This window comes from Melanotaenia boesemani, chromosome 11 (assembly GCF_017639745.1).
Source record: "Melanotaenia boesemani isolate fMelBoe1 chromosome 11, fMelBoe1.pri, whole genome shotgun sequence".
Taxonomy (NCBI): domain Eukaryota; kingdom Metazoa; phylum Chordata; class Actinopteri; order Atheriniformes; family Melanotaeniidae; genus Melanotaenia; species Melanotaenia boesemani.
Window position 1 is genome coordinate 16,868,205 of NC_055692.1, and position 25,954 is coordinate 16,894,158.

A 25,954-nucleotide genomic window follows, 5' to 3' on the forward strand; every position below is an offset into this window, starting at 1 on the left:
AAGTTTACATAAATGCTTGCTATCGTGTTACAAGTTGCATAAAGCAAAACTCAGATGCAACATCATGCAGTGTCTCAGAAGAGAAGTTGTATATAGTGGTTTCATAGCCTCGGGATGCAACTGAACTGCGATGACTCCACAAATGCACATATTAAATGTCACTGTGCAGTCAAACAAGTCCAGAATATGGAGTTTTAGGGTTGGAAAGTTATCTAGTGCTTCTTTAAGGTTTGAATTCACAACAAAACAAAACCACAATGAAAGAAAACAAGTGATAGCAATTAAGTCCTGTAAGTCTAACAAACATTTTCATTTGATTAAATACACTGACATACTTCCATGTGCAGGTTAATATGGATAGATTAACAGTGTCTTGTACAAAACTAGTAAGCCCTGATGTAGTTTGAAATGTTGTAAATAAACATAGGCTATGAAAACTATGGTGCATTTGTAGCATGACTATTTATTTATGACTAACCCTCTATGAAGGTCCATTTACTGCTTTTGCGTTAGGTTTAAACTCACTGCTAATTTTTGAAAGAAGATAATACTAATTTTTGCTTTTACCAAACCTGTGCATTTCTAAAATTTGAGGAGCTAGCAGGGACCATGTTGTTATAGTTTGGTATGATAGGAACAGCACTGAATGGACTTCCTCACATCCAACAAGTATGCATTTTTCATCAAACCACATTGGTATGAATGAGATTAATTACTTGATTTAATGTTTATTGTGTCCACTATGCCTTTAGTTGCAACTTAATTTTTTACTACATGTATATTACAGGAAATGAAGCCCTTTGTTGAGTTCCCCAAATCATCCAATCTATGTTTCTCAAGAAATTATTTGAATCAATGAGCCTCAGCAACTAGAAGAAGATACCATCTGTCCACAATGTGAAAAAACAAACAAACAAACAAACAAAAAAAAAAAAAAAAAAAAAAAAAAAGGAAACAAGAAAAAGAAAAATTGCTTGACCAAGCTGAGATTAGATTCATGCACAAAGACAGACACGGATTATAAATCAATCATATCAGATTTGTCACGGCTGACAAATACCATTAAAAAAATCTGAACATTTGAAAGAGTAAAGAGTAGTTCAGTCAAACATTTAAGTGTGAATGTTTATGAGGAGGATAAGATTGAAGTTTGGCATCTACTGTAGGCTCTGATCCCATCACTGATCCCATCACTTCTTGTGCATTTGTATTATTAACGTGACATTGAAATGATGTGTGAAATTCAGACCCTGAGCCTACAGGTGGATGCTAGGGTTGTGAAGGAGCTGACAAAGCAGAAAGCAAATCATATTAAGGGGCAGCGGCTGCAAGACGCAGAGAGCAAGATAGTGTCTAGATTGGATGGTGCTTTTGATGAGTGATAGGTAGAGAGTGAAGCAGGCCAAATGGGAACCAGAAAAGCAGCTGAACTTGCTTGCTTGGTGCTTCATTTCACTCAGACAGCTCGTGTATGAATGTTAATGAAAAGAATATAAAGCTGGCCTTCCTATCCATCTCTTTACACCTTTTTCTTTTCTCAGTTTAACATGGGTAATGAGTGAAATTCTGGCCTCCCCACCAGCTGCCATGTTCTCCCCACATGCCATTCTCTGTAAGCACCTCTGCAGAGTGAAACAGCAGTCTGCTGACTTTAACACCAGCTAACAGTGAGCTTGGATTTTGGGAAAGGCACCAGCTCCCTATTCTGAGGACTGAGAGCCATCCTCAGAATCTAATACAGGTGGACACATATTAAATAACCAAAAGGGAAGGTAAGATAATAATTGCATGAGCAAGAAAAATGTAGACAGCAGTGCTGAGTGGCAGCAGCAGAAGAAGCAAAAAGGCAATAAGCAACCAGACAGAAACTTTGCAGATTGTCCAGACTAGATGGATACTTTTAAAAAGTAGCAAGTGAGTAGCATTATGTGAAAGAGGCAGAGCAACTTAAGGCAAGGCAAGGCAAATTTATTTGTATAGCACATTTCATGCATAAGACAATTCAAAGTGCTTTACATAAAACAGAGCATGGTTCAGAAAGTAATACAAGTACATTAAAAAAACTAATTGATTAAAAGAAATAAAATAAACAAAAACTGAAAGAAAAGGCCAAAATAAAACAGATAAGAAAATAAAGATTCAGTATGGAGAAAAACAGTATTAAAAACATGGTCAAATTTAAAGACTCCAGCTTACTTAAGTTGCATTCCTGAAGTAGCATGCAGGTGTTGATTCATTTTATATATTTTTCTGAAGAGATTTAAGTTCAGATAGAGTACATGAAAACTGTGAAAGTGACAAATTACTGCCAACTGCAGTTAACATTTTGACCTGTATTGTGCTGTGGTATGTTGGTAACACGCAGCAAATCACTGAAAACAGCTCTGAATCAAGGAAAGAGGCAAAGAACTTAAAATCACCACACAGAGGGAGACGTTGTCAGCACACAGTTTATGTTATTACTGCCCTTTCTACAGATTATTTCAATTACAAGCAAGACAAAAATAATAGAAACTGTTTTTGGTAGCATCCACATGACTTTCACATTGTTTCTTTGTGCTCTGATAATTAGGCTGTGTTTTGGTTCAACATTACATAGATTCCTGGAAAAACCTGCTGGGATTTGTTCCTTTTTTAACAGCTTTCAAGTACAGTTAGCAAAAAGTGTTTGTGTGTCTATATATGGGGGCAATTTCTTTATTCCGACAGGCCATCACAGACTCCACCAAAAGCTGTTACCCTACTAGTGTTGCAATCATCATAACATTTTCCACATCTTCACCACACTTTGACCCTAAAATCACAGCTGACAACTGCAGCATCCATGCTCACGGGTGCTGCTAATCAGGTACCTGATTGACAACACCTGGGGTAGCAGAAGCTCAAAACAAGAGTCAATAACAGAAGGAGGTCTTTGGCATTGATAGAGAAGATTTGGTAAGATTTGCGGTCACAGTCTACATACTCAGCTCTGTTGCTCATCCCACAAATGCATTTTCCTAAATGCAAATAAACAGGCTTTGCAATGGAATAAGATTTGTTGCTAAGAATTATGTCACAACAAAGAAACTATTTATCAAACACAAAAGTTTATATATTGCAGTTGCTGCAGATTTGTCAGCTGCACATCCATGTTCTAAATGCAAGATAGCATTTCACACAGACTTTGTTAAATACAAATATGTTTTTGGTTTGATGATCAAATTATTATTTAACATGAGCAAGGACACTGGCTCACTTGAATTCAGCACAGCACACAGCTCTATTATATTTTTGACTAATATTAGCAAAATCAGTGTGATGTAAGTTGCTAAAAGTTAACCTTCATTTATCTTAAGTGTCATGCAGCATAGAGAACAGATTAAACATAGCCTCCTTTTTTCTGTAAAGCATAATTTGCAGACAATTGTGTCTCTGTTTCCAGCACATATTCACATAATACTGCACATTGTTCACACAACAAATTAACTTGAAGCAGTTTAGCTGCAGTCTACTAGTTTAATTTAGATGAAGCCATTTAACCATATTGAGGTCAATCACATTTTATCACAGTTTAAGGTTTAAGGTGACCATGGCAGATTTCATTTAATCTATCAAATTCAATTCATGAAAGAAAAGTAATTAAAAATCCCTGATGCTCGAGTCCTCACTATGACCAAGAAAGAGGACAGGATCAGTCCAGCTCTGAGGTCTTTTCCACTGGCTGCCTGTTTGTCAGAGAATGGACTTTAAAGTTCTGTTACTGGTCTATAAAGCTCTGAATGTTTTAAGACCAAAATACATCAGTGACATCTTGACCCAGTATGAACCTGCCAGACCCCTCAGGTCATCTGGATCAGGTCTTTTATCAGTTCCCAGAGTCAGAACCAGACATGGAGAAGCTTCATTCAGCTTCTATGCTTCCCTTTTCTGGAACAAATTCCCCCAAAGCCTCAGATCAGCCAAAACACTCAGTTTATTTAAATCCAGGTTAGAGACACACCTGTTCTCTGCTACATTGGAATAGTTTTCATTTAAAAGTCCAAATCTTCACTGTTTCTTTTAAGCTTGTTTTTATCTAATGTTCTTTCTTATGCCTTTTTCTTTTGCTTTTAATTTTAAATTGCTTTAATTTTATGATGGTTCAATGTCTCTGTAAAGCACTTTGAATCACCCTGTTGCTGAATTGTGCTGTACAAATAAACACGCCTTGCCAAACTTGACAAAGTTCATTAAACTAACCCTGATTTTTCTTTTTTAGCTTTAGCTTAAACTTTATCTCACAGTGATGGATGAGAACTCCCGTAAAACACAATTGTATCTCTGTACACAGATTTCTTTTATTATTCAACCTTTGTTCAGATAACAAGGTGTTCTGTTACCTCCAAGGCCAACAGAACACACCACATGTGAGGAAGGAGCATTGAGGAGAGGATTCAATCTAATCCCTCCAAAAATAGTGAATTGTGTTATATTTTATAGATACTTTTTCACTGATTTGAATGTATACAGTTTATAGTAAAGACAAAATATGGTATCATATGTTTTTTTTTCTTTTTGTATTGTCACTTCTTTAAAGCTTCATCAAAGTTTACAATAAAGCAAAGGCATTCTTTAAATGACCAGAATACCAAGCCACTGAACAATGGCAGTTCATGGGAAATGAGTTAAAGTGTATTTAATAATACTTTTTATAATAAGCTGAAACTATATATTTTCACTTAATGTATTAAGAGTGACTCTACAAAATATGCCCTTCAGGCTTCAACATAATGGCTTAAATCATGCATCCCATGATAAAAGATTAAAGAGAGCAATACATCTTTCCCATTAGATAGATTAGTACTCACAGTAATGTATGTACAGATTCAGAACCATTTGTCAAAAAAGCATGTGGAAGAACTCTGTTTTTATCTGTATTTTCTTTTTCTGTAAAAACACACAGTCATAAAATATTTAAAATACAGATTTTTGAGATGTATGTTTAGAAAATGACTGACTGAAGCTTGGTACAATACTGCATCAGTCCATGTTGTCATGTGACAGCCCACAACTAAATGGAGATCTGTCCTTCTGCGCAAAATGAAATAAATTTTATGGCAAGAAAATATGTACTTATATATATATATATATATATATATATATGTATAAGTAAAGTATACTGACTGATATTAAGGTATAGTTATTAGCTCTGGAATTTCTCCAGTGGTGCCCGTAGGTAATATTTTACATTAATAATTTTATTGAATATTAACAATTGTCCATAGACACTTATTAATAATGGCTAATGGTTAGATTCTTATCAAAACCCAACAACAAGAAGCTGAGAACAAAGAAATTATTAGTCAATTTGTGATATGGTGTCAATCACCTCATCTTGGACACAAACAAAACTAAAGAGATGATTGTTGGAGCAACAGGAGGAAACAAAGAACTGTCTACATCTTGGGAGAAGAGGTGGAGGAATACAAGTACCTTGACTTCAGCTAGACAAATGCAACACAGAAGCATCTACAGAAAGGAACAGAGCAGACTCTACTTTCTAATTTAATGTCTGCACCAAGATGTGGCATATCTTCCGTCTGTTGCAGAAAGTCCAATCAGCTTTACAGCCATCTGGTGGGGCAGCAGCATCAAAGCTAGACACTCAAAGAGACTGAACAAACTGATAAAGAAGGCTGCTCCTGTGCTGGGGATAACTCTGGAGCCGCTGATTGTCCAGGAAAGAATGCTTCACATCCTCTACATAACAGTGAAGAAACAACAGTGTGTTCAGTGTGAGGCTTCGTCAAGACCAATGTAAGACAGAAAGATACCAGAGATTCCTGCAAACAGCCATCCCCCTCTGGAAAAAAGCAATGTCTTTTTCTAATTAATTATTTTTATTTTTATTATTATTATTATTTATCCTTCCTTCTTTCCTTCCTTCAGGTTGCGGGGGCAGTTGCCCAAGCAGGGAAGCCCAGATCTCTCTCTCACATTCACCAGCTCATCCGGGGGAACCTGAGGTGTTCTCAGGCCAGCCGAGAGATGTAGTCCGTCCAGCGTGTCCTGGGTGTTCCCCGGGATCTACTTCTGGTGGGACATACCCCAAACACCTCACCACACTATTAAAAAAAATAATAACAAACAACAAAAAACAAAAACAAAACAAAACTAAAAGAAAACTACTGCAACGTTGTAATTTCTCTTTGGGATAAATGCAGTATTTCATTTCATAATTGGTTCCAGCTTCTCCTTACAAATGCTCCTCTGTTCTGGCAACAAATCTAAATTATAGATCAGTAGATAGGACATTAAACAACCTCCTTTGGAGAAGACATCTTTTGGTTGAAGTCTTATATTTTATTTAAGACATCAACCAAATTATATTTGTAGGAAATCTGTTGAAGTTGATTTTCCATCTCTGTAAATAAAAACTTAAAGTATCCATCTTCTGTTGGTTTGATAATGCCTTTCTTCACATCAGTTTTACGTTAACAAGCTATGATGAGCAGATAAAATCCACCTCAGTATCATCAGAAGAGTTGCTCCAGTTTTAAAGTCATGAGATGAGGCAACTGATGTGACACATTTACATGAAAGTGTGACAGATTATATACCCAGTCTTTTGAAGTGTTTGCCTTTGCTGGAGGAAATGTGACCTTTTGTTCTGTGATGAAATGCTTTTTTTTAAAAATAATCACGGGAGCATTAAGAAAGAGCCTATCATGGTTATAGATGTCATAGCCATAGAAAATGGCAATGTTTTGGTTGTGTGACTCAGCAGCAGTATGTTTTAAAAGTTCAACTCTTGGCTCAGTTCTGAAACATTTTCAGAAGTCTTCATTTTCAGTCTGAAGATGTTGTTGCCTGGTTTATTTGTCCTTCAATTACTCAGTTTTGTTGATGCCTATCCTAATGGTGCTCCCACTGGTGCCTGTGAGGATATGCTGCCTCGTCATGGAGTCTTGCCTCAGCCTTCACCAGCTCCCTACATTCTTCTCACAAACATGAAGACATTTCAGCCTGGCAAGCCCATCACCGGTAAGAGTTCTACAGCTTGTGATAAAGATCTGGATCAGTAAAACTGCAAGTACAAACTCAGTTCTGTTTTTATTCTGTGATATTTAACAATGAAACAGAATTTTTTTTCAATTCTACTTAAAGCAATAGATTGCTGTATTTTTCCACCATTGTTATTCAGATATTTGATATGATCTTAAATATTTAACAGCTTTTGTTGCATCACAGCTCTTATTCATTGTAGGTGTCTGTCTTGGATTGTTAAATTCAAGGCCCTTATCCTTTAAAACTCACAAATACTTTTGATTTAGCAGTAGCCTCATTACCTATATATATATATATATTTTACTTATTAAATAAGATTTAAAAAACTGTCTGTTTGAGCTGTGTATATATAACAGAATAACAGAATTAAATAAAACTGTTGTGTTTTCTTGCAGTGACTATAATTGGACCAGCATACAGAGGGGTTCTTTTGGAAGCTCGAACAGATGGCAACACTAATGCTCTGGGGAGCTGGGTGCTTCCTCCTCCAGACACAAAATTCCTTCAGGTGACTTTTCCATTTTAGCCACTATTGAATAGGAGATGTTATGTGCATAGTGTAGAGCTAAGCCTTCACACTGCTCCTACTGTTACTGGTCATGCCTTTGCCCCAAAATACAATCAGACAAGATTAAGCACTGACAATGGAAATAATGGAAATAACATCTTACAAGGGCAAATAATTTTTGCACACAGTGCTCAGGGAATCCAAAAGGAGCTGTGACTCACGCCAATACCAACCTGAAGGGAAACACCACCGTGTACAACTGGATCCCACCCAGCACCATGAGTCCTGTTTATTTCATGTAAATCTGATTTCCATATTATTATTTATTTTATTATAATATTTATAGCTTCTGTTTTAACACAAACAATCTTCTATCATTTGAAAAAAGCAACTGTCAAAGCATGAAAAATCTCTGGACTAAAGCTCTGTTCTTCTTCAGTGCCACTGTGGCTCAGCAGCGCACTGTCTTCTGGGTTAATGTGACGTCCACCACTCTGACCAGCGGTGGGTACAGTAAAGTACAGCAGAGTGTCAAATCAAAATAAAATTTAAACTACAGTTTCTGAATTTTTCACTGTCTCTCCTGTTTTTCAGGGAAAACTGATGGACTCGGCCTGGCTACAGATGCAAGTGAAGGAATGGCTGAAAAAAAACCTTTTCTTCTCTTAATATGCATTTTGGTGTTACAGATCTTTAAATGAATATTGAATATTTACTCCATTCTGCTTGGCTCTGACTGCAGTTGTGCATTAAACTAAAAAAAACATTCTTGTCTCAACTGTATATTACTTTACTTGTTTGTTTTTTATATACTTTGAAGTGGTATGGTTTCATCCCTGAACAGCATGGATTTTAAGTAGTTTTTTTCTTTTGTTAACCTCTTGTGTTGCATAAGAAGCATTAAAATGTTGAGAACATAAATACATCCTACATGCTTGATATCATATTATGTAAATTTACTTTCCACATATATAAATGTTTAATGTTGAGATTGAAAAGCATCAACCTGCTAAGTCCATAGTTTTTATTGGTCATGTTCCATCCTATTAAAATTGTATTTCAGCAAATCAACAAAATGCATTAGGGTTATGTATATAACAAGATGAGATTTTCATGGTGAATCACTTTAATTTCCAACATATTATTGCCTCTGAGCATTCTCTATTATTACTATTACTATTATTATTATTATTATTATTATTATTATTATTATTATTATTATTATTATTTCACCAGACTGTGTTGATCTTAAGAATCATAACACAAGAACAAAAACCAACATGTAATCAGAAAAAAACTGTATACATCAGTAAATAAAAGAAAAACAGAAAGCCAGTGAAAACTTGTCAGTGCAAACCTGCATCTCTATTTATCCAGTTAATCAGTCACATCTAGTATTAATAATAAAATAATGCTTTAATTCAAAGAAACTTTTGTCATTTCAGGAAAACAGATAAGTTGATGGAGAAAGTGATGGACTAAAGAGTGAGGTGCAGAATCTAATGGCAGTGTTTTTTATTGACTGAATTTCATCCACTTATTGAAGAGCATGTTATGACCTGCTTTTTCCACATGGTTTGATCTCCAACCCAGATTTCTAACATGATGTTGCACCGAATCACAAAAGAGGCTTAAAACAAGCAACTCGTGACATTTAAAGCTCTACAAAATATAAACCATTCCTTGCTAAATTTTCTGATTTCAGCTGAACTTTGCACCAAACACCCAAGTAACAGGTGTAAAGATGTGTTATTTTTCAGGTAACATAAGCTGAGTTTTCCTAAAAATAAAAAAAAGCTTGCTAATGATAACAAGCTTCAACAACTAAACTAGTAAATATACTGGTAAATGGTGCATACTAAAGGGGTAAAATTCGAGGATCTTTGAAGATGATAAATATAACTGTTTTGGTGGGGGTGTAAAATGCATCCTAAGGCTTTTATTATATCTTAAGCTTAATAAAGAGTAAACTTTCAAGACTTTAATTTCTGATGTTCTTGAATAGTCTACACTGTATCTGTGACCTATTTGCCCTTTTCTGGTGAAGTATTGATTTTCAACTGACCCGGAGGCCTGTGGTCGCAGCTCCAGTCAGAAAGCATGCGTCACTCAATTATAATTAGTCCCTTTCCTCTGCATGCTGAAAGCTAGCTGTATATTTAAAGGGGATTCGAGCCTTGGAAATAGAAACCAGTGTTACCAGTTAGTTCACTAGTAAATGATTCAGTGACCTGTGGTCGTGCTCTCTATCACATACTAATCATATCTATTCTATCATGACAAGGTCAGTTGTTGAAAAGCTGTAAAACAATTGAAAGCTACATGAGGTTAGTGACCAGAAGACAACAGATAAGCTAATATCTAAGAAAGGAAAATAGTTTTACTCACTTCATTGGATGAAAACCACAGTACATGATTTAATTTAAAACCTTAAATTGTGCAGAAATAGCAGATTTTAATTGCATGTAAGCTGATCTTCTTATTTTAATTTAGTTTTATATAATCTTAATTATGATGGAAAGCATTTCTCTCTGACTACCAGCTGGCAGAGACATCCTCTTGTTCATCCCTTTCTAATCTCTTTCTTACTAAAGGACGTTGCACAGGCTGTACATTTATCAATGACAAGCTTCAACATCAACTGACTAAAGCAAGTCATTTTTTTTTTTAACATAAATAACATAATAGGACTACCATAAAGTTTAATTTTTTGGTAATTATTTAATTTGGTGCACACATCAGGTATTTTCACCTTGCTTCACCTTGATCATCAAGGCATTTGGCAATTTTTGTTATAAATGAGTAAGATTAAGTAGGCCTATACATTTCTACAAAATCTATAAAATATTGCTTCCTCTACAGTAGCAACCTATGTCCATGCTGTCCTAACATGTAAACAAAAAACATTGCAGCTGAGACTGGGTTAACAAGGGTGACAAGAATAATCCCTTGAAACATCTGCTCATCTTTCAACTCTGTGACATATATCGCACAAGTTGATATAAGTACTCAAAATGCAAGATGGCGCAGCTGGTTGTAGGCAAAGGGACACGCACACATGACACATGCTTCTGACATTTCAGTTCTCATTGATGCAGATCAAACACCTGTCCAAATGCATGCACAGTGTGCAGATTAAGGCTATCCCTTACTGCAGGGGCTTAGCTGACATCACTGTCTAAGCTCTGCATTCTTGACTTCCCACTATTCCTTTCATCTTCTTTAATCAACATGTTCAGCACCATAAAAAGGAATGGCCAACTGATGGGCTCTGCTGACCATTGTGCTGCTGGCATTTATAATTCAGAACACCCGTGTGTGCTTCCAAGTATTGATCCCATTCAAATCAATGCCAACCTTATTACATTGTATTTTCCTCATTGTTAGATCTATAATATGCAATATTTATCACATACAAGTGAAGCATCAGGTAACCATAAATTTAAAAACTGCTCCATTCATGTTAATATGTAACTACAGTTAGAGGGAAGTTGGGAACGATTGGAGATGTGTATGCATATTCAGGATTATGAACTAGCTGAAGTGAGCTGTGGTGAACTAATCAGGGATGGGGTAGCTGTTTTAGATTTATTTCTCCAGACATGTGCATGTTGAGCAGCAGCGCATCAATGTCCTCAGACTGTTAAAAATACAGGTTCTTGTGCAGCATATATGGATGTTTGCATGCATAAAAGAGATTTTGGCATTAGGCACTAAGTTAAGTGAATGTAATGATTTGAACAGTGACAGGAATCAGCTGATGTGACATGTACATGTGAACATGTATCACTTACTTAAATGTCTGTAAATGTCAGTTTTTATTACATTAAGTTTCTGTTGATATTCATAGTGAACAACATGTCTGTTATGTAAGAATGTGGTTGTTAAAAGGTTTGAGCTTAGAGCTGGGCCATATTACATGAAGTGTGGGTAGGGGGTGGGAGATGGAGAGATGCGAGAAAGGCAGAGCATGCGTGGGACAGTGGGGGAGAGGCTCACACAGAGAAAGAGAGGTTGGGAGTCACCAAAGCACAAGATAAGCGAGGACAGGCCACTGTTTCAGAGCTCGGATCACAGCTGGTATGAAGGGTGAAGAGGCTACAGGCAAAGCGACTGGCAGGGATGCAGTGGAATGAGTTTGGAATTTAACGTACTGGAGGATATAAGGATCTCCCAATTAACAACCAGGAAATATTTAAGGACTACTAGTGGAAGAGCAGTTTTTGAACGAGAAGCAAAAGAGTAATAACAGAGCTGATGTTGCGTATGTGCAGCCTAAGAGGATGTCATCTTGCATCTAAAACCACTGGATGCTGAAGTGAAAGTAAATCCATTGTGCTTCCTGTTCCACATCATATTAACAACTTGGTTTCCTTATAATTTTCTGCTCATTACCTTTTTCATTTTCCACATTATTTCTCCACAAGGAAAAACGGGAACTTACTTAAGTTTGGCATTGCTCATTTTCAAAAAGTAAATATATAACCTGATTCATCATATTTAGAGCATAGTCCTGCAAGGAAGGATTGGAATGGAAAGTACAAGTGTTGTTACTTGAAAACGATCCACAAAGAAACACTGCATATATTTACTCAGTCTTTTATTGACATGCTGAAACTATGGAGGCTCTACACTGGCAAAAAACAGTGGAGGATAAACTGATAGAACTATTAGATCGTGCCAGGTTGGAAGTCCTACCAAGCTGTTTGAAACATGTGGTCCACTGAGAGCATGGAGCCAGAGAAAACACACACCCAGAGTAGCTTGTTGAGCAAGGTGGATGTGCCAGACCATGCTCACTATATTGTCGCTTTATTTGTTTTTGTAATCGGGGCACTAGGCATCACCGGCAATGCCCTGGTTATGTTTGCATTCTACAGGTGAGCAAATGACTTATGTTTTTTTTTTCTTTGAAATCATGTATTTGTTTGTGAATGCTTTTATGTGTGTGTGTGTGTGTGTGTCTGTTCAAGTGAAAACTTTTTAGAAGCCTTAGTTAGATGACTCAAAACTTTCATAGCCATTGCCATTTTTAATGCATGTTACTCATTTGAAATCTGCCCAACAGATGATATGATAGCTCAGATGTGATGGGTCTCACATCAGAGGGAAACATTACTGTGCCAACATGTTATTTGTGCAGATAATCCTTTTTGCGGGTTCTGATATTTAAAATACACTTATAGTTCTAATTTAGAAAATAAAACAGCAAAGAGGGCGGAGATGTTTTTTAACAAAAGAAAAAAAGAGAAAGAAATCAGAATTTTTCCATTTCTTTACTCTTTAATTTTCCAGAAGAAAAAAAAGGGTAAGGAAATGGTAATCAAATATTTGATAATAACTGTATCTTAATAGCTGTGTCTACCTGGCAGAATAAATGGATCAAAAAGGATAAATTAAAATGATTAAATATGTCCTGTTTCCTTGAAATGAATAATGTGAACTGCGCTGCACAAGCACACTGTTTGTTTAATAACAAACCATCCCTACTTCTACATCAGCAGCACATTAGTGTATTGCAATGAATGTAACTGATTCTTGTATAAACATATAAATTTAAATAAAAATTCAGCATACCATGCAGCATAAATGTGCCATGAAACTTATGCACTTTAAATATAGTAATTTTCAACAAGTGGTGTTAAAAAAGGACAATCTCTTTTATTGATCTATACTATTCTGCAAGATGAGTCACACCTGAAGTGTTATTGGGGATTCTGGAGGGACTCATGAAATTTGAAGAGACAATGACCTCTTATTTCTGCTAGTGACATTAAATGTTCCACAGAAACTGGGTCAATATGTGTGTGTGTGTGTGTGAGAGAGAGAGAGAGAGACAGAGAGAGAGCTATGTATGTTATGGGATTGTCAAGAGCGCTCATTTTCCATCTGTCCATCACCATAGAGAGATTTGATGGAGTCTTCTTTGCATTGTGCTCATAATTTGAGTTCACAGGATCAGAAATCCACATAATGTTATGAGTTCCAAGAAAATTAGACTTTCATACAAGCAAACACACACACATACAGGGGATAAATAGAGAAGAAAATAACTGTTTGATGACACTGGGTATGATGTATTTTTTAAGGAAAAGAGAATATTCAAGTAAATGTGCACAACTGAGCATTATACCAGCAGGGGTGTATCAACAGACAAATTCATATACATATCCAAAAGCAGTGACACACATTCACTTATCATTCCTGACTGTCTGGTTTACAGTCTGACTTTGGGAAAAACCAGCCTTGACTTTTAACCATTTAATCAGTTAAAAGCTGTGCAGGCAGAGGACAGCTTTTTGCTCGGTCGACCTTGTATGACTGCATAATTACATAACCAATACCAGCTTAATAAACCTGTTACATATGATTAATGCAAATAACTAAATATTCTCTGAATCTAAGTTATTCATTCAGGCAAAATGAACTTAGTCTTACAGAAATGTGTGAAATAATCTAAACCTTTTCAGCACTTCATGAACACCAATCTCCCTGCAAAATCCAACTCCTGTCAAAGAGAGAGGTTAGCATTAGGACTGGAATTGAATCTACAGGCTCCAGTTTTGCAGAAGAGTACCAGATTCAGCAGGGGGGTCAGACTATGTGTAAAGTCAACACCAAACAATACTCATAAAAAGTTAGTTAGCAGTTTTGTCATGGTAAAAATGAGATCTAAATCCCTTTTAGCTGAAGAAATTTAAAGACCAACAACAGTTAGCCTTCAAGATTTTCAACCACAGGGCTTGACTCTCATTGCTGGAGAAGACCATTATTTTAATGCTTATTTTAATATTAGGCAAGATTTTTATCTTTGATTTCTAGTCAGTCTTTTTATTAGAAAAGCATTTTGTTAGGTTTAAGATAAGACTATGGTTTGGGCTGCCTGAACCAGGACAAGCAGTAATCACTTTAGAAAGCGAACATGTACAGTCACCAGTTAGTATTCATCAGCAATCACTTCTGCTGTTAGTGAGGTCCATTGTCAAAGTAATCCAGTGAGTGGAGCAGAATTGTGTTTCTTCCTCCTACTTACAAAATAAAGGAAAAAAAAAAATGCGCATGACTTAAAAACATAAAAAAATACAACAAATGTTACATCTAGAGCAGGTGGTCTTGATGGTAGTTTGAGGTATTCAGTTTTCTTTGCAATTTGAGCTACTACTGGTCGCTGTTAGTGCTTTCAGACAGACACTGTTCTGGATCTGGCTCCAGCTCCGGCTCTATATTGCTGCTGCAATTGCTGAATTCTGTACCTGTTATCAGGCTTGCTGGTCCATGGCCCTTCATGCTGTCCAGCAGTCTGGCATTTAGACAAACCCACCCTTTGCTTACTGATGATGCCACAAGTCATGAAGAAGAATCATTGTCTTTTAGACCCAACTGAGAACTAACTTTTCAGTTTCCAAACCAAAATTTTTCCCCTGAACGTGCCAGCTGGTTAAAAATTAGTTTTGTGAATCGACACTGGCAAGGAGCCCTGCAGCACACTTTAAGGTTGTGCGTCTACGTTTTCAACCCAGCAGATAAAAAGCTGACAGAACACATCTACCACCCTGTTTGTGTTTTTGATTAAAAACAAAAACAAAAAAGTCATGTGGGGGTTCACACAAGAAAGAAAAACTGCAATTTTCCTTGATTGAAGCACTTACCAACAACACAGAAAGGACATGTTTATTTTAAATACTGTGCTTATACAACATAATGTCACTAGTTTTCTATGAAAAATAACTTTTTGTGGCTTTCATATTATCAAAACTTTGCTACTTTCAGTTGGCACATAATTAGGTGGTAATTGCTACACATGATGCACCACCACTTCAGAGTACAGTTTGGAGTCATGGCCATTTTACATCTTTCAGAGAACAGATGCTCAAGCAGATGCTAAATTTTATTTTGGATGAGTAATGCTTATTTTAAAAAAAGATAAAAAGGCAGTAACAAACAAAATGAGTTTTTAGACCTAAAAGTAAAGTTTTGCTGCAAGACACTGAGAGAAACACCTCTTTCAGTTGTATAAAAAAGGCACAAGAATGTATAAGTCAAATATTTGCACTAATAGAGACCTGGGCCTTTATTGACTTTTATTTCTAATAATAAAACTTTATTTCTAATTTTCTCATTGCTATCAGTATGACTTGTCATATTTTTTGTAACAACAACTTTTTTAAAAATGCCAATTATATTGTAAAAATTTAACTTTTGTGGTAAAAGACACACTGTGTGCCAGGAAGTTGAATAAACAAAGTGGTAGACGGGCTAAAAACCTATTAATCAGACAAGCAATAACTATACATTGCTTACTATTTCTAGTCCTGTTTCAAATTCCCTGCACTATATCTACATTTTATGGCGCTTCTCTTAGTGGAGCTTATACTGAGAAAGTTGTATTCATGCAACAGCTTGTTAGACTGATACAAACTGGTTCAAAAAGAAGGAATCAATGTTTTGCAAATGGTTCAATCAGTAACAAAGACTTTAAATTACGATTATTCAATTGAACTGATTATGACACTATAAAAGTTTCATGATGTTAACCTTGCAAATGAACATAGTCTTTCATCAGTACTCTTTGTGATCACTGAGAATTTTACCTTAATTATAACATTGCAATTACAGCCTGTATGTTTCTGCTCATAGTCATAACTTGTGTGTTTCTGTGTGTAGCAACAAGAAGCTCCGTAACCTAGCTAACTACTTCATCGTGAACTTGGCGATTAGTGACTTCCTCATGGCTTTCACACAGTCTCCAATCTTCTTCATCAACTGCCTCTACACGGAATGGGTTTTTGGAGAAACGGGTAAAAGACTTGCCCACAGTTCTGCCCCGTTAACAAGTGACATAAAATTTGTTTTTGTTGCTAAACTTGCTGTTTATTTTTGTTTGCTTTTCCTGTAGGTTGTAAGGTATATGCATTCTGTGGTGCCCTGTTTGGTATTTCTTCCATGATAAACCTCCTGGCCATCTCACTTGAACGTTATCTAGTTATCACCAAGCCCCTGCAGACTATACACTGGAGCTCCAAACGAAGAACCACTCTTGCCATCCTTCTGATCTGGCTTTATTCTTTTGCTTGGAGTCTGGCTCCACTGGTTGGATGGAGTGAGTTTTCTGATTGTTCTTCCTCAAGGGAAACTAAATAAAAGCTCATTAAGAGTATACATGACCCTGTGAATGTTTTACAGACACATTACATGTTTCTCTTTTGTAGTAATATAGTGTGATAGTGGAAGATTATCCCATGTACTATACAATACCACTGATGTTTGACCTGACATGTTGCCATCTACTATAATCTATTAATATAACCCAAAGGTTTATGTATTTGATGCTCTTTTGCCCTTCTAGGCTCCTACATCCCAGAGGGCCTGATGACATCTTGTACATGGGATTATGTTACATACACAACAGCCAATAGGAGCTATACAATGATGCTGTGCTGTTTTGTCTTCTTTATTCCACTGGGGATTATCTCATACTGCTATCTTCAGATGTTCATGTCTATAAGGAAGACCAGCAGGTTGTATAAGATGCTATGTCTGATGTATTTTCCATGTGCATATATAATCTCACAATCTCACCTCATCTTGGAATATGCTAAATGAGGTGTATGAAAATGTGTTGGGCTCTAGCTCTCCATCTAAATGCTCGCTCCATGCTGCTCCATCCACAGGGAAGTAGAACGTTTGGGAACTCAGGTGAGAAAATCCACTCTTATCCAACAGAAGTCCATAAGGAATGAATGGAAATTGGCAAAGATCGCCTTTGTTGTCATTGTGGTGTACGTCCTCTCTTGGTCACCATACGCCTGTGTCACACTGATTTCCTGGGCTGGGTAAGAACATTTTATGTGGATATTTTTCTCCTAGTAAAGCTTTTTTTTTTATTCATTTAAAGAACTGATTATGTACATGAATGTGTCATGTGTCTGTTTTAACTCTTACATTATAAATCATGCACTCTATACAATATTTACTACAACCAGTTACTTTTTATGGCTGTACCTTGTTATTAAATATATAGTGTTGAAGTTTGTCTGTGACCTGGGTTAAAATGAGCAGTAATGGAAAATCTGTGCACATTCACATTTTGTATTTTTAATGTTTGTTCATGAATGTGCAATATGTCCTTAATTAAATGAATAATAATATAAAAACCTAGACATGATTGAGAAATTAGGGGGGGAATTCTAATTAATGTGGCATGACTTTGAATAAGGGCTTACTGAGTGTGCATGGCAGGAATTTTAGAAAATCTGCCCAACTGGCTTGTTCTTCAGTGGGAACAGGATATGAGAGCCATCTGCATTTGGTTGGAAATTACATTAATTTTATGGGTGTGATTCTCTTGGAAAAAGGGTAAGCATATGAGGTGACTCAGTCCAAAATGTAATCAGACTTTCTGAAAGAATTATGTTGCACAACAACAAAACAGAGGAATACTGATGTAGGCTTATGTCAACAAACCCCTAATTATGTAAGATTTTTAATTAGGGATCTTGCTGCTTTCTTTAAGTGGATCATGATGGCAGTCTCCTGTATTCTGACTTTCCCATGTTAGAATGGTGCATTTTTTTCAACATCATCTCAGTTGAAGAAGAATAGATCAACAATAACAGAAATAGAGCTCATGATGTTGTATAATTTATACCAGTTACATGTATTGATTGGGGTATCAGAATATGTAATGACAGTTTTGATAAGGTTAAAAAAGTCCCATCTCACAAGCAAGATGTGGGGATGCTCAAAAGACATGACCTCACAGCTGCTGCATGTGAGTGTGAAGGCAAATGTCACAAATCCTTTTGAATAGAGACTTGTTTGACTGCGTTAATCACCACTGATGTATTTCAAACCTGCAGACAAGATAAACATGAAAAAAAGAACAAAATAAAATAAATAATAATAATAATAATCTCTGGTATTTCTCCATTCAAGCATACACACACTAATCCATAATTTAGTTTAATTTTGGTTGTTTGCTTAATTGTATTTGGTTGTATTAGAGCATGTTCTTATAAAATTCTTAACTAAACAGTGTCAACAGGTAATTGTATAACATTGTGTCAGCAGGAATCCCCTGGATTAATTGACCTATAATAGTGAGAGAAGTTGTTCATATGTCCTCTACTTATCGTAGGATCACTAAACTCCACATATCTCCTAGGGCAAACTCTAGGTTAGTATGTGGTTATATAACTTTTTTCCTGCTCATTCTCAGGAGAAGGTAGCGTTGCATGTGCACACACAAACACAAACACACACAATCAGATGGACTTAACCAACTCCGTCTAACAGCTGGTACGTGCTAATCCCTGCCCAAACACGCCTCGTCATTATGTTCAAAAACATACACACAAGCAATGGGGACGGTCTACTTCAGCTGTAGAAAGTATGTGAAAGAAATACAAATGAGAATAGAAAGATAGCTGAATAAGAATCCTTACAAACTCAAGGAAAGCATTACGTTTTCTTTGTTTTTTTTTTTTATCTCAATCAGTCATGCCAACATCTTGTCACCATACTCCAAGGCTGTCCCTGCAGTCATAGCAAAGGCCTCCACTATCTATAATCCTATCATCTATGCCATCATACATAACAAGTACAGGTAAGTGATTAAAAAACTGATTGTTTTTGTTTATTAGTTTTTCCTTCTTTCATTGCATGAAACAAAATTGGTCTTAAAGAAAACATTACATTCCAGCCTGAGTCATTGTGTTGTTGTGTGCTCAACAGGATGACTCTGGCTGAGAAATTTCCCTGCCTCTGGTTTCTGTCTCCCCCTACTCGGAAGGAATGCATCTCCTACTCCATCAGTGAATCATCTTTCAGGGACTCCATCATCAGCAGACAGTCCACAGCTTCAAGGGCTCATTTTATTAATGCCTCCCCCAACCACATTGATATGGTAATAAAACGGAACAGATTCTCTATGTTGCCATTTAGAAATCTAGTTTTACTATAATCCTCAGATTCATCCATCTGAACACTTGTGAGATTTGTTAAGATGTGTAAATATCAGTAAATGTGTTGGTGAAAAAAAAAGAAGACAAATCACAGGCTCGCCCAAAAAAACAAACAAACAAAAAAAAAAACAAAACAAACAATATTAGGATGAAAATAAATATTTCAATGTCCCTCAATTTGTAGACCTAAAGTTTTAAAAGGTTAAAATATTTAAAAATAAAGCAAATCAAACACAAAATCATATATTTAAAGTATCCAAGGTTTATCTGCTTTATTTTATGACAATCTGATGTTTTCAGCTAACAAGAAGAAACATCAACTAATATTTATCTAATTTATGAGCCGACTTGACATTTTTTAATGCCTTGGTATGAGTGAAAATAGCTGAAATGTAGTCTTTACCCATATTGGACAGGAATTTTGAACTTGAGCTTTCCATTTTCTTTTCAATTGGCAGGTATTGAAGGATGTGACGATGGAACCTCTGGGAAGGAAATCGAGTAATTCCTTCAGACGCATGTCATCATACAGCCAGTCTAACAGATACAGGTCCTACAAAAAACAGTTTGAGCGAAAAGCAATCAATATCAGCACACCAGAGAAGGTGAGAAACAGTGGAGTTAAATCAGAAAACACTGGGAACTTTTAATCTACAGGTAATTAATTGTCAAATTAATTTGTCTGTGTGTGTATTGTATGTGTTTCGCTGTGTTTGTTAAAACTTCCAGCATCCATCTATTATGAGTGATCCAGTGGGCACCCGTGACCACGAGCTGGTTTCCAGTTCTCTGACCATTGCCACACTCCCTCTACTGGTTCTTACCAGGAGGCGCAGCGAGAGTCTGACTAATGAAACCTCAGATGCATGTGATGAGAGAAAGAACATCCGTGACAGGCTTAAAAGCCACAAGAGCAACTCTTTTGATTCCTTGAATTTTGGAAAAATACAATCTACTGAAACCAAATCCCCCCAGGCTGTTCCACGGATTATTGTCATCAGTCCCACAAGTGAAAGCAGCCTCATCAGCCATGACGGTGTTCGCTTAGAAGACAGTATCGAGGAAATGGAGAACAGTGTTTTTGTTAGCTTAAACTTCTCATCAGAAGTCTTTGAGGCAGTGAAACTGCTTTCTTGACCAACTGTAAGCTTAATTATTTAATTTTTTTTTGCACTTTTAACACATCAACTAGACAGAGTTTAATCATATTTTTCATCCTGTTGACTCCTCCTGAAAACCCAAGTTACACCTCTCTATTCTTTAGAGACTGAAGAGTATAAAAAAGGCAATGGTGTAAATGAAACAGCATAACCAGATTCTGCATGAAGTATGTTCACTTTGTCAGATTTTGGCAGAGACATGACCAACCTAAGCGATGCTATAAGTTGCTGCTTGCTTTTGTGAGATTCCTTGACGGATTGTTTCATTTGGATGTACGTCTTACAGGGTATGATTAATGCAAATGCTTAAATTGTTAGGCTGTCATTCATAGATAAATAACATGTAATACTCAGAAATTTGTTTTACTTTTATTTGTACATAAAAGAGAGAGAAAAAAAACAGAACTGTCAAAAGGTCACATATTTGTGTAGAAGCTACCCCTTTCAATGTGCTTTTTATTTTATTTTATGGTTGGTCTATATAGATTGTGCATTGTTTTCTAATTATTGTAATTATAATCTCTAATTCAAGATGACATAATGAAATAAGAATGACAGGCTTCATGGGGACAGGAGGACACTGGAATCAAATATGATTTATTATTTGTTGTTCTCTTTGAGTAACACTGAACTGAGATTTTTTTAAGCCTGATCTTTGACTTCCAGAGATTTATGTACGTTTTTTCCCCCGGTCCATCTGTCACTGACTTCATCATTATTTTATAGTCTGACACCAGAAAGATACTATACAGTCTAGGGTTTACGGTATAAAAATAACCATCAGTCTTGAGCAGAAAGTTAATACCTCAGAGGAGTAGTGAAAAAAAGAACAGTAAATTTAAAATATGATAGAAATACTGTTTGCTGCAGGGCTTGGGTTTAAGGGGGAAAAATTTTAGAAAAATAACACTTAACTCAATCATTTTTCCATACTGCTGTTGTCATTATCAGTGCCAACACCCCAGCTTCTCTTCTTTACAAGACTGCCAGCAGACTTGCACTAAAAGAACAGCACATTTATATTATAAATTACTGTATTTGATAATGCAAGCTGAGAAAGTTCTTTTTTCTTCTGAGTAAACATCTTCTCTACAAATAAATGTTTTTTCCCCTTACTGCTTTCGTTTGGTTATTGGTATTTTATTTTTTTAGACACAGCACCTATGTATAATTTACATTTCTTGAATGTATTGTGGACAGATTGTGTAATTGTGTTTCAAATGCCAAATTGTTGCTGCTTGATGTACTGCTTTTCTTTTCTTTTGTGCTACTATAAGAGCAGCATAAGAAAACAGAATGAAGTCATGGTTTTTATTTGTCTTTTCTAAACTCAGGTTTGTTTTCAAATTTGAATTTAATAAACCTGTGTAAAACTCCAGTATGTACACTTGCTTTTGAGCAGACGGTTGATGGAACAAAGCAAAAAGCAGATGAGAAACAGCTGTGCCATTTGGATGGAAGTCCTTTCATAAACCTGCCACGAAGAAGATCCTTTGTGGTGCAAACAGTGAAGGGTATTCAGATCCAGCTAAAGTTTTGGAAATTAGACTTTAAATGTTAAAATGTACAGCTTTCTTAAGCCATGCCTCTACAGAGACCAGTCCTGATGCTTTGCAAAACCATTGTCTAGTGGAATACCCCAATATTTTTAAGATAGGAATAAATAATCTGTTTCATGTGTCATTACACCTTTACTGGCAAACATTTCACATCTTTGGTGTTAAGGTGGTTTGATGGTTTCCACTGTTACAAGCCAACAGGTAGAAAAGTGACTGATCCAAGATGATTGATGAATATATTGAAATGTGTCACAAAAACAGTGGTGAAATTTGCCCTTATGGGCATGCTGTTCATCTGAGTACTTCTTTAATTAGTATTATTAGCTTTTTATTCAGTCAAAATGTCTTTGATTTAAATGCCTTGTTGCAAATGAGGGAAAAATACTTTCTTCCAATTAACAAAAACAAGACCGTTCTTGTTAAAAGGTACTATATCTTGTTAACAAGTTAATCTGAATTATTTAACATGTAATGACAGTAAATAACCACTAGAGGCCGGTAGAAGACAGAATTTAAAAAGCTATCTTTATCTAGTCTTTTTTTGTTGTTCTTTTAGCTGTAATTTTTTTTAGAATGAAATTAACAGAAAAAAATCTTAACTAACAATAAATGATACTTTAAGTTTCACCTGTGATTCATGCATCTAAACTTAAAATTTAAAGTTGTGTGTTGTGTGAGTATGATCACATTGATCCTGTTTTTTTTAACATTTATCTGAGTTATTTCTATTCTGATTAAGTAATCTTTGCCCCAGATGTAAATGTGTGTGCTGCTCCTGTGAATGTAAGAGACTCGGAGATTACATCATCATGGCCGGAAATATAACCAGTTAACAAGCATAACTTGCCTCTGCTGTAAGCCATACCTTTAGTCAAAGTGATGAATGTACTCAACAACTCACGTCAACTCATGCCACTGTTTGCACATATACAAATACACTCACTGTATTAAAACATGCACCTTTTTTTTAAAAAAAAATAGGTGTGCATATCAATTAAACAAGAGTTCATCTAACTGATTGCATCTTGCACAACAGTGAACTTTCTTTTTTTTAACTTAATATCCCACTTTGTGAGTACTAATTAACAGATTTTTAATTGTGAATACATGTTTGCGGGTAAGTGTGTTGATAATTGTGCATTTTAAATGTATTTAAACATGAAAAGACTTTTGTCTTAAGGAGAAAATAATTTCCCGCTGTGGTGAAATGTTACTTCATCTGATTTCTCCATTGAGGCCACTCAGGGAAGCAGTAGAAACGTGGTGAAGCAGGATTCGATTGTATGTATTTCCGGCATCAGCAGTAATGATTCCTTCACTTTAAATGGAGTGACATCGGGCATTCCCAGGTTGAATTCTGGAATTGTTGCTTAGATAGCTTCCAGTAGAAATCATTAAACTTATTCAAGCGATGGAGCCAGCCAGTCCAATTGTCTAAATTATTATGTCTCTGATCTCGTAACTATGGAAGCCCATTTCCGTCACTCTGACGAAAAAAAAAACCCATTGTATCTCATTATTATGAGATAGTATCTCAAAATAATGAGATACTTAAGTCATAATTATGAGATAGTATCTCATAATTATGACTTAGTATCTCATTATTATGAGATACTATCTCATAATAATGAGATAGTATCTCATAATTATGACTTAAGTATCTCATAATTATGAGATACTATCTCATAATAATGAGATAGTATCTCATAATTATGAGATACCAAGTCATAATTATGAGATAGTATCTCATAATAATGAAATACTATCTCATAATAATGAGATAGTATCTCATAATTATGACTTAAGTATCTCATAATTATGAGATACTATCTCATAATAATGAGATAGTATCTCATAATTATGAGATACTAAGTCATAATTATGAGATAGTATCTCATAATAATGAAATACTATCTCATAATAATGAGATAGTATCTCATTATTATGAGATACTTAAGTCATAATTATGAGATACTATGTTTTTTTTTTTCATCAGAGTGACGGAAATGGGCTTCCATACGTAACAGATGGTTGCTACAAAGTAAAACATCAGGTCACCCATTGTTGAATGTTGATGCATTTTGTGTGTGAACCAGTTGCAGATTTATTGAACTTTTTGATACAAGCTTTTTAATATGGTGTAATTGTAGCTACAGCTAGATCAGGAAAATTTACAGAATTAGCAAACTAGATTGAGATTTATTTGAATTCAGCAGAACTTTAATAATTGGTAACATTTGTATTCAGACATTTAGACAACAATAAGTAGTTCACTCATAAAACTTTAATAATCATTCTCTGGTTTACAGAGCTCATGGGAATCACAAAGAATGGGTTTCTTCCTTCGTAATACTTTGTCAGGCCTTTGCTCTCTTCAGTCGTTTGTGTTTCTCTTTTTCTTCAGCTTTGTCCTTAGCAAATGTAACGCAGCTCAATCGGTTTAGATCACAGACGGTCACCATCTATCAGTACAATGAAGTGTCATCCAATCAGCTGTAAGATGATTTTCAGCAAAGCCTAATCTGGCTTTTCTGTTCTTTGGGCTTATAAGTGGTTTGCGAGTTGTAGTGAACTCTTTGTATTTGCTTTCTTAAGGTGATTTCTTTATGTCAGACATAGATAGTAATATGTCTACCACCTTGAGATGTGTGAAGATTTGTTTTTGTTTGTTTTGTTTTAGATCATAGAAATGGTGTAACAGAATGGCACAATCTAACATTGGCTTAATTTTTTTTTTTACATCCTGCCAGACTGTAGATTTGGCCACTCGATCTTCCTGCTTTCTTACTGATATGATTTGTTTTTGCTGCCTGAAGATGATCTGTTTAAAAAAAACAAAACAAAACAAAACAAAAAACATTTTAATCCACTTCAGATGACCTAATAAGATTATGAAAAAATAACAAATGTTAGCTCAACTCTTTTCCACAAAATAACTTTAGAGTTTATAGTTCAAAATAAAGCTATGCAGAGAGCTGTGAAAGGGCTCTGAATACCGAATCCTTACTCCAGTTTGGATGTGAATACGGGGCCTTGTTTGATTAGCAGTAAAAATAAAAGATTTATTTTTTTTCCAATTATACATAGATCTAGCTGCACATTGATGTATGTGTCAAACTTGCATTGGCCATTAAACGTCTGTTCCTGTAAAGGGATACCTTGGCTAATGGCTAGCATTGCTCGTAACTGATACAGCCTGCAGGGAGGGAGGGAGGGAGGTGTAGAAAGAGTGTGTGTATGTAGAGGGGTTGCAGTATTGATGTTTGCTGGGGCATTAGTCGATGTTGGATGGAGCAGATGCTTTTATCTTCCCCTGAGACCCCACCTCCTCTAAAACTCTGCCCATGGCGACTGATGTATGGGCGGAAATGGCAAGTTTATTTTCAGACACACATTTGTACTTCTATGTTTATGAAGACCCTCACTGACATAGCCAACTTGCTCCATAACCATTACTTAAATACGTACCATCACAACCTGAAACACTTTATTGTTTTATCTTGTTTTTTTTTTTTTACCGTAACTTTAAACAAAGTCCTGAATTCACAGTCCTTAGAAAGTCTGTCTGACCAGCCAAAAATGACATCACTTTCCACCAAGTTGCTCCTCACAGAGGTCATAGACATGGAAGTACAAACACACACACACACACACACACACACACACACACACACACACACACACACACACACACACACACACACACACACACACACACACACACACACAAATACA

The 25,954-nt window shown here is 35.8% G+C and overlaps 2 protein-coding genes across 3 annotated transcripts; both read left to right on the top strand.

Annotated features, from left to right (window-relative positions):
* Positions 1–6,821: 6,821 nt before the first annotated feature.
* si:dkey-251i10.2 (uncharacterized protein LOC562682 homolog) lies at positions 6,822–8,141 on the top strand. Its single transcript, XM_041998772.1, has 5 exons — positions 6,822–7,005; positions 7,425–7,537; positions 7,726–7,835; positions 7,977–8,045; positions 8,132–8,141. The coding sequence occupies exons 1-5, from the start codon at positions 6,822–6,824 to the stop codon at positions 8,139–8,141; spliced, it is 486 nt and encodes a 161-aa protein (XP_041854706.1).
* A 3,496-nt stretch (positions 8,142–11,637) lies between these two features.
* On the top strand, positions 11,638–21,748 carry LOC121648368 (melanopsin-A-like). Of its 2 annotated transcripts, none has more exons than XM_041998417.1 (9): positions 11,638–12,417; positions 16,202–16,335; positions 16,434–16,637; positions 16,884–17,055; positions 17,209–17,370; positions 19,035–19,142; positions 19,271–19,442; positions 19,959–20,105; positions 20,230–21,748. In XM_041998417.1, exons 1-9 carry the CDS (start codon positions 12,251–12,253, stop codon positions 20,635–20,637), a joined length of 1,674 nt encoding a protein of 557 aa, XP_041854351.1. In that variant the 5' UTR covers positions 11,638–12,250; the 3' UTR covers positions 20,638–21,748. The 2 variants fall into 2 exon arrangements, with proteins under 2 accessions (XP_041854351.1, XP_041854352.1); XM_041998418.1 differs by lacking the exon at positions 11,638–12,417 and adding an exon at positions 15,138–15,206.
* Positions 21,749–25,954: the final 4,206 nt, after the last annotated feature.

Bases quoted from the DNA above. Each gene is read 5' to 3' on its own strand.
- LOC121648368 (XM_041998417.1), top strand. From the start codon at position 12,251: ATGTGGTCCACTGAGAGCATGGAGCCAGAGAAAACACACACCCAGAGT. The intron at 12,418-16,201 runs GTGAGCAAATGA...TTCTGTGTGTAG, and splicing joins GTTATGTTTGCATTCTACAG to CAACAAGAAGCTCCGTAACC. The intron at 16,336-16,433 runs GTAAAAGACTTG...CTTTTCCTGTAG, and splicing joins ATGGGTTTTTGGAGAAACGG to GTTGTAAGGTATATGCATTC.
- si:dkey-251i10.2 (XM_041998772.1), top strand. From the start codon at position 6,822: ATGTTGTTGCCTGGTTTATTTGTCCTTCAATTACTCAGTTTTGTTGAT. The intron at 7,006-7,424 runs GTAAGAGTTCTA...GTTTTCTTGCAG, and splicing joins GCCTGGCAAGCCCATCACCG to TGACTATAATTGGACCAGCA. The intron at 7,538-7,725 runs GTGACTTTTCCA...TTTTGCACACAG, and splicing joins CAGACACAAAATTCCTTCAG to TGCTCAGGGAATCCAAAAGG.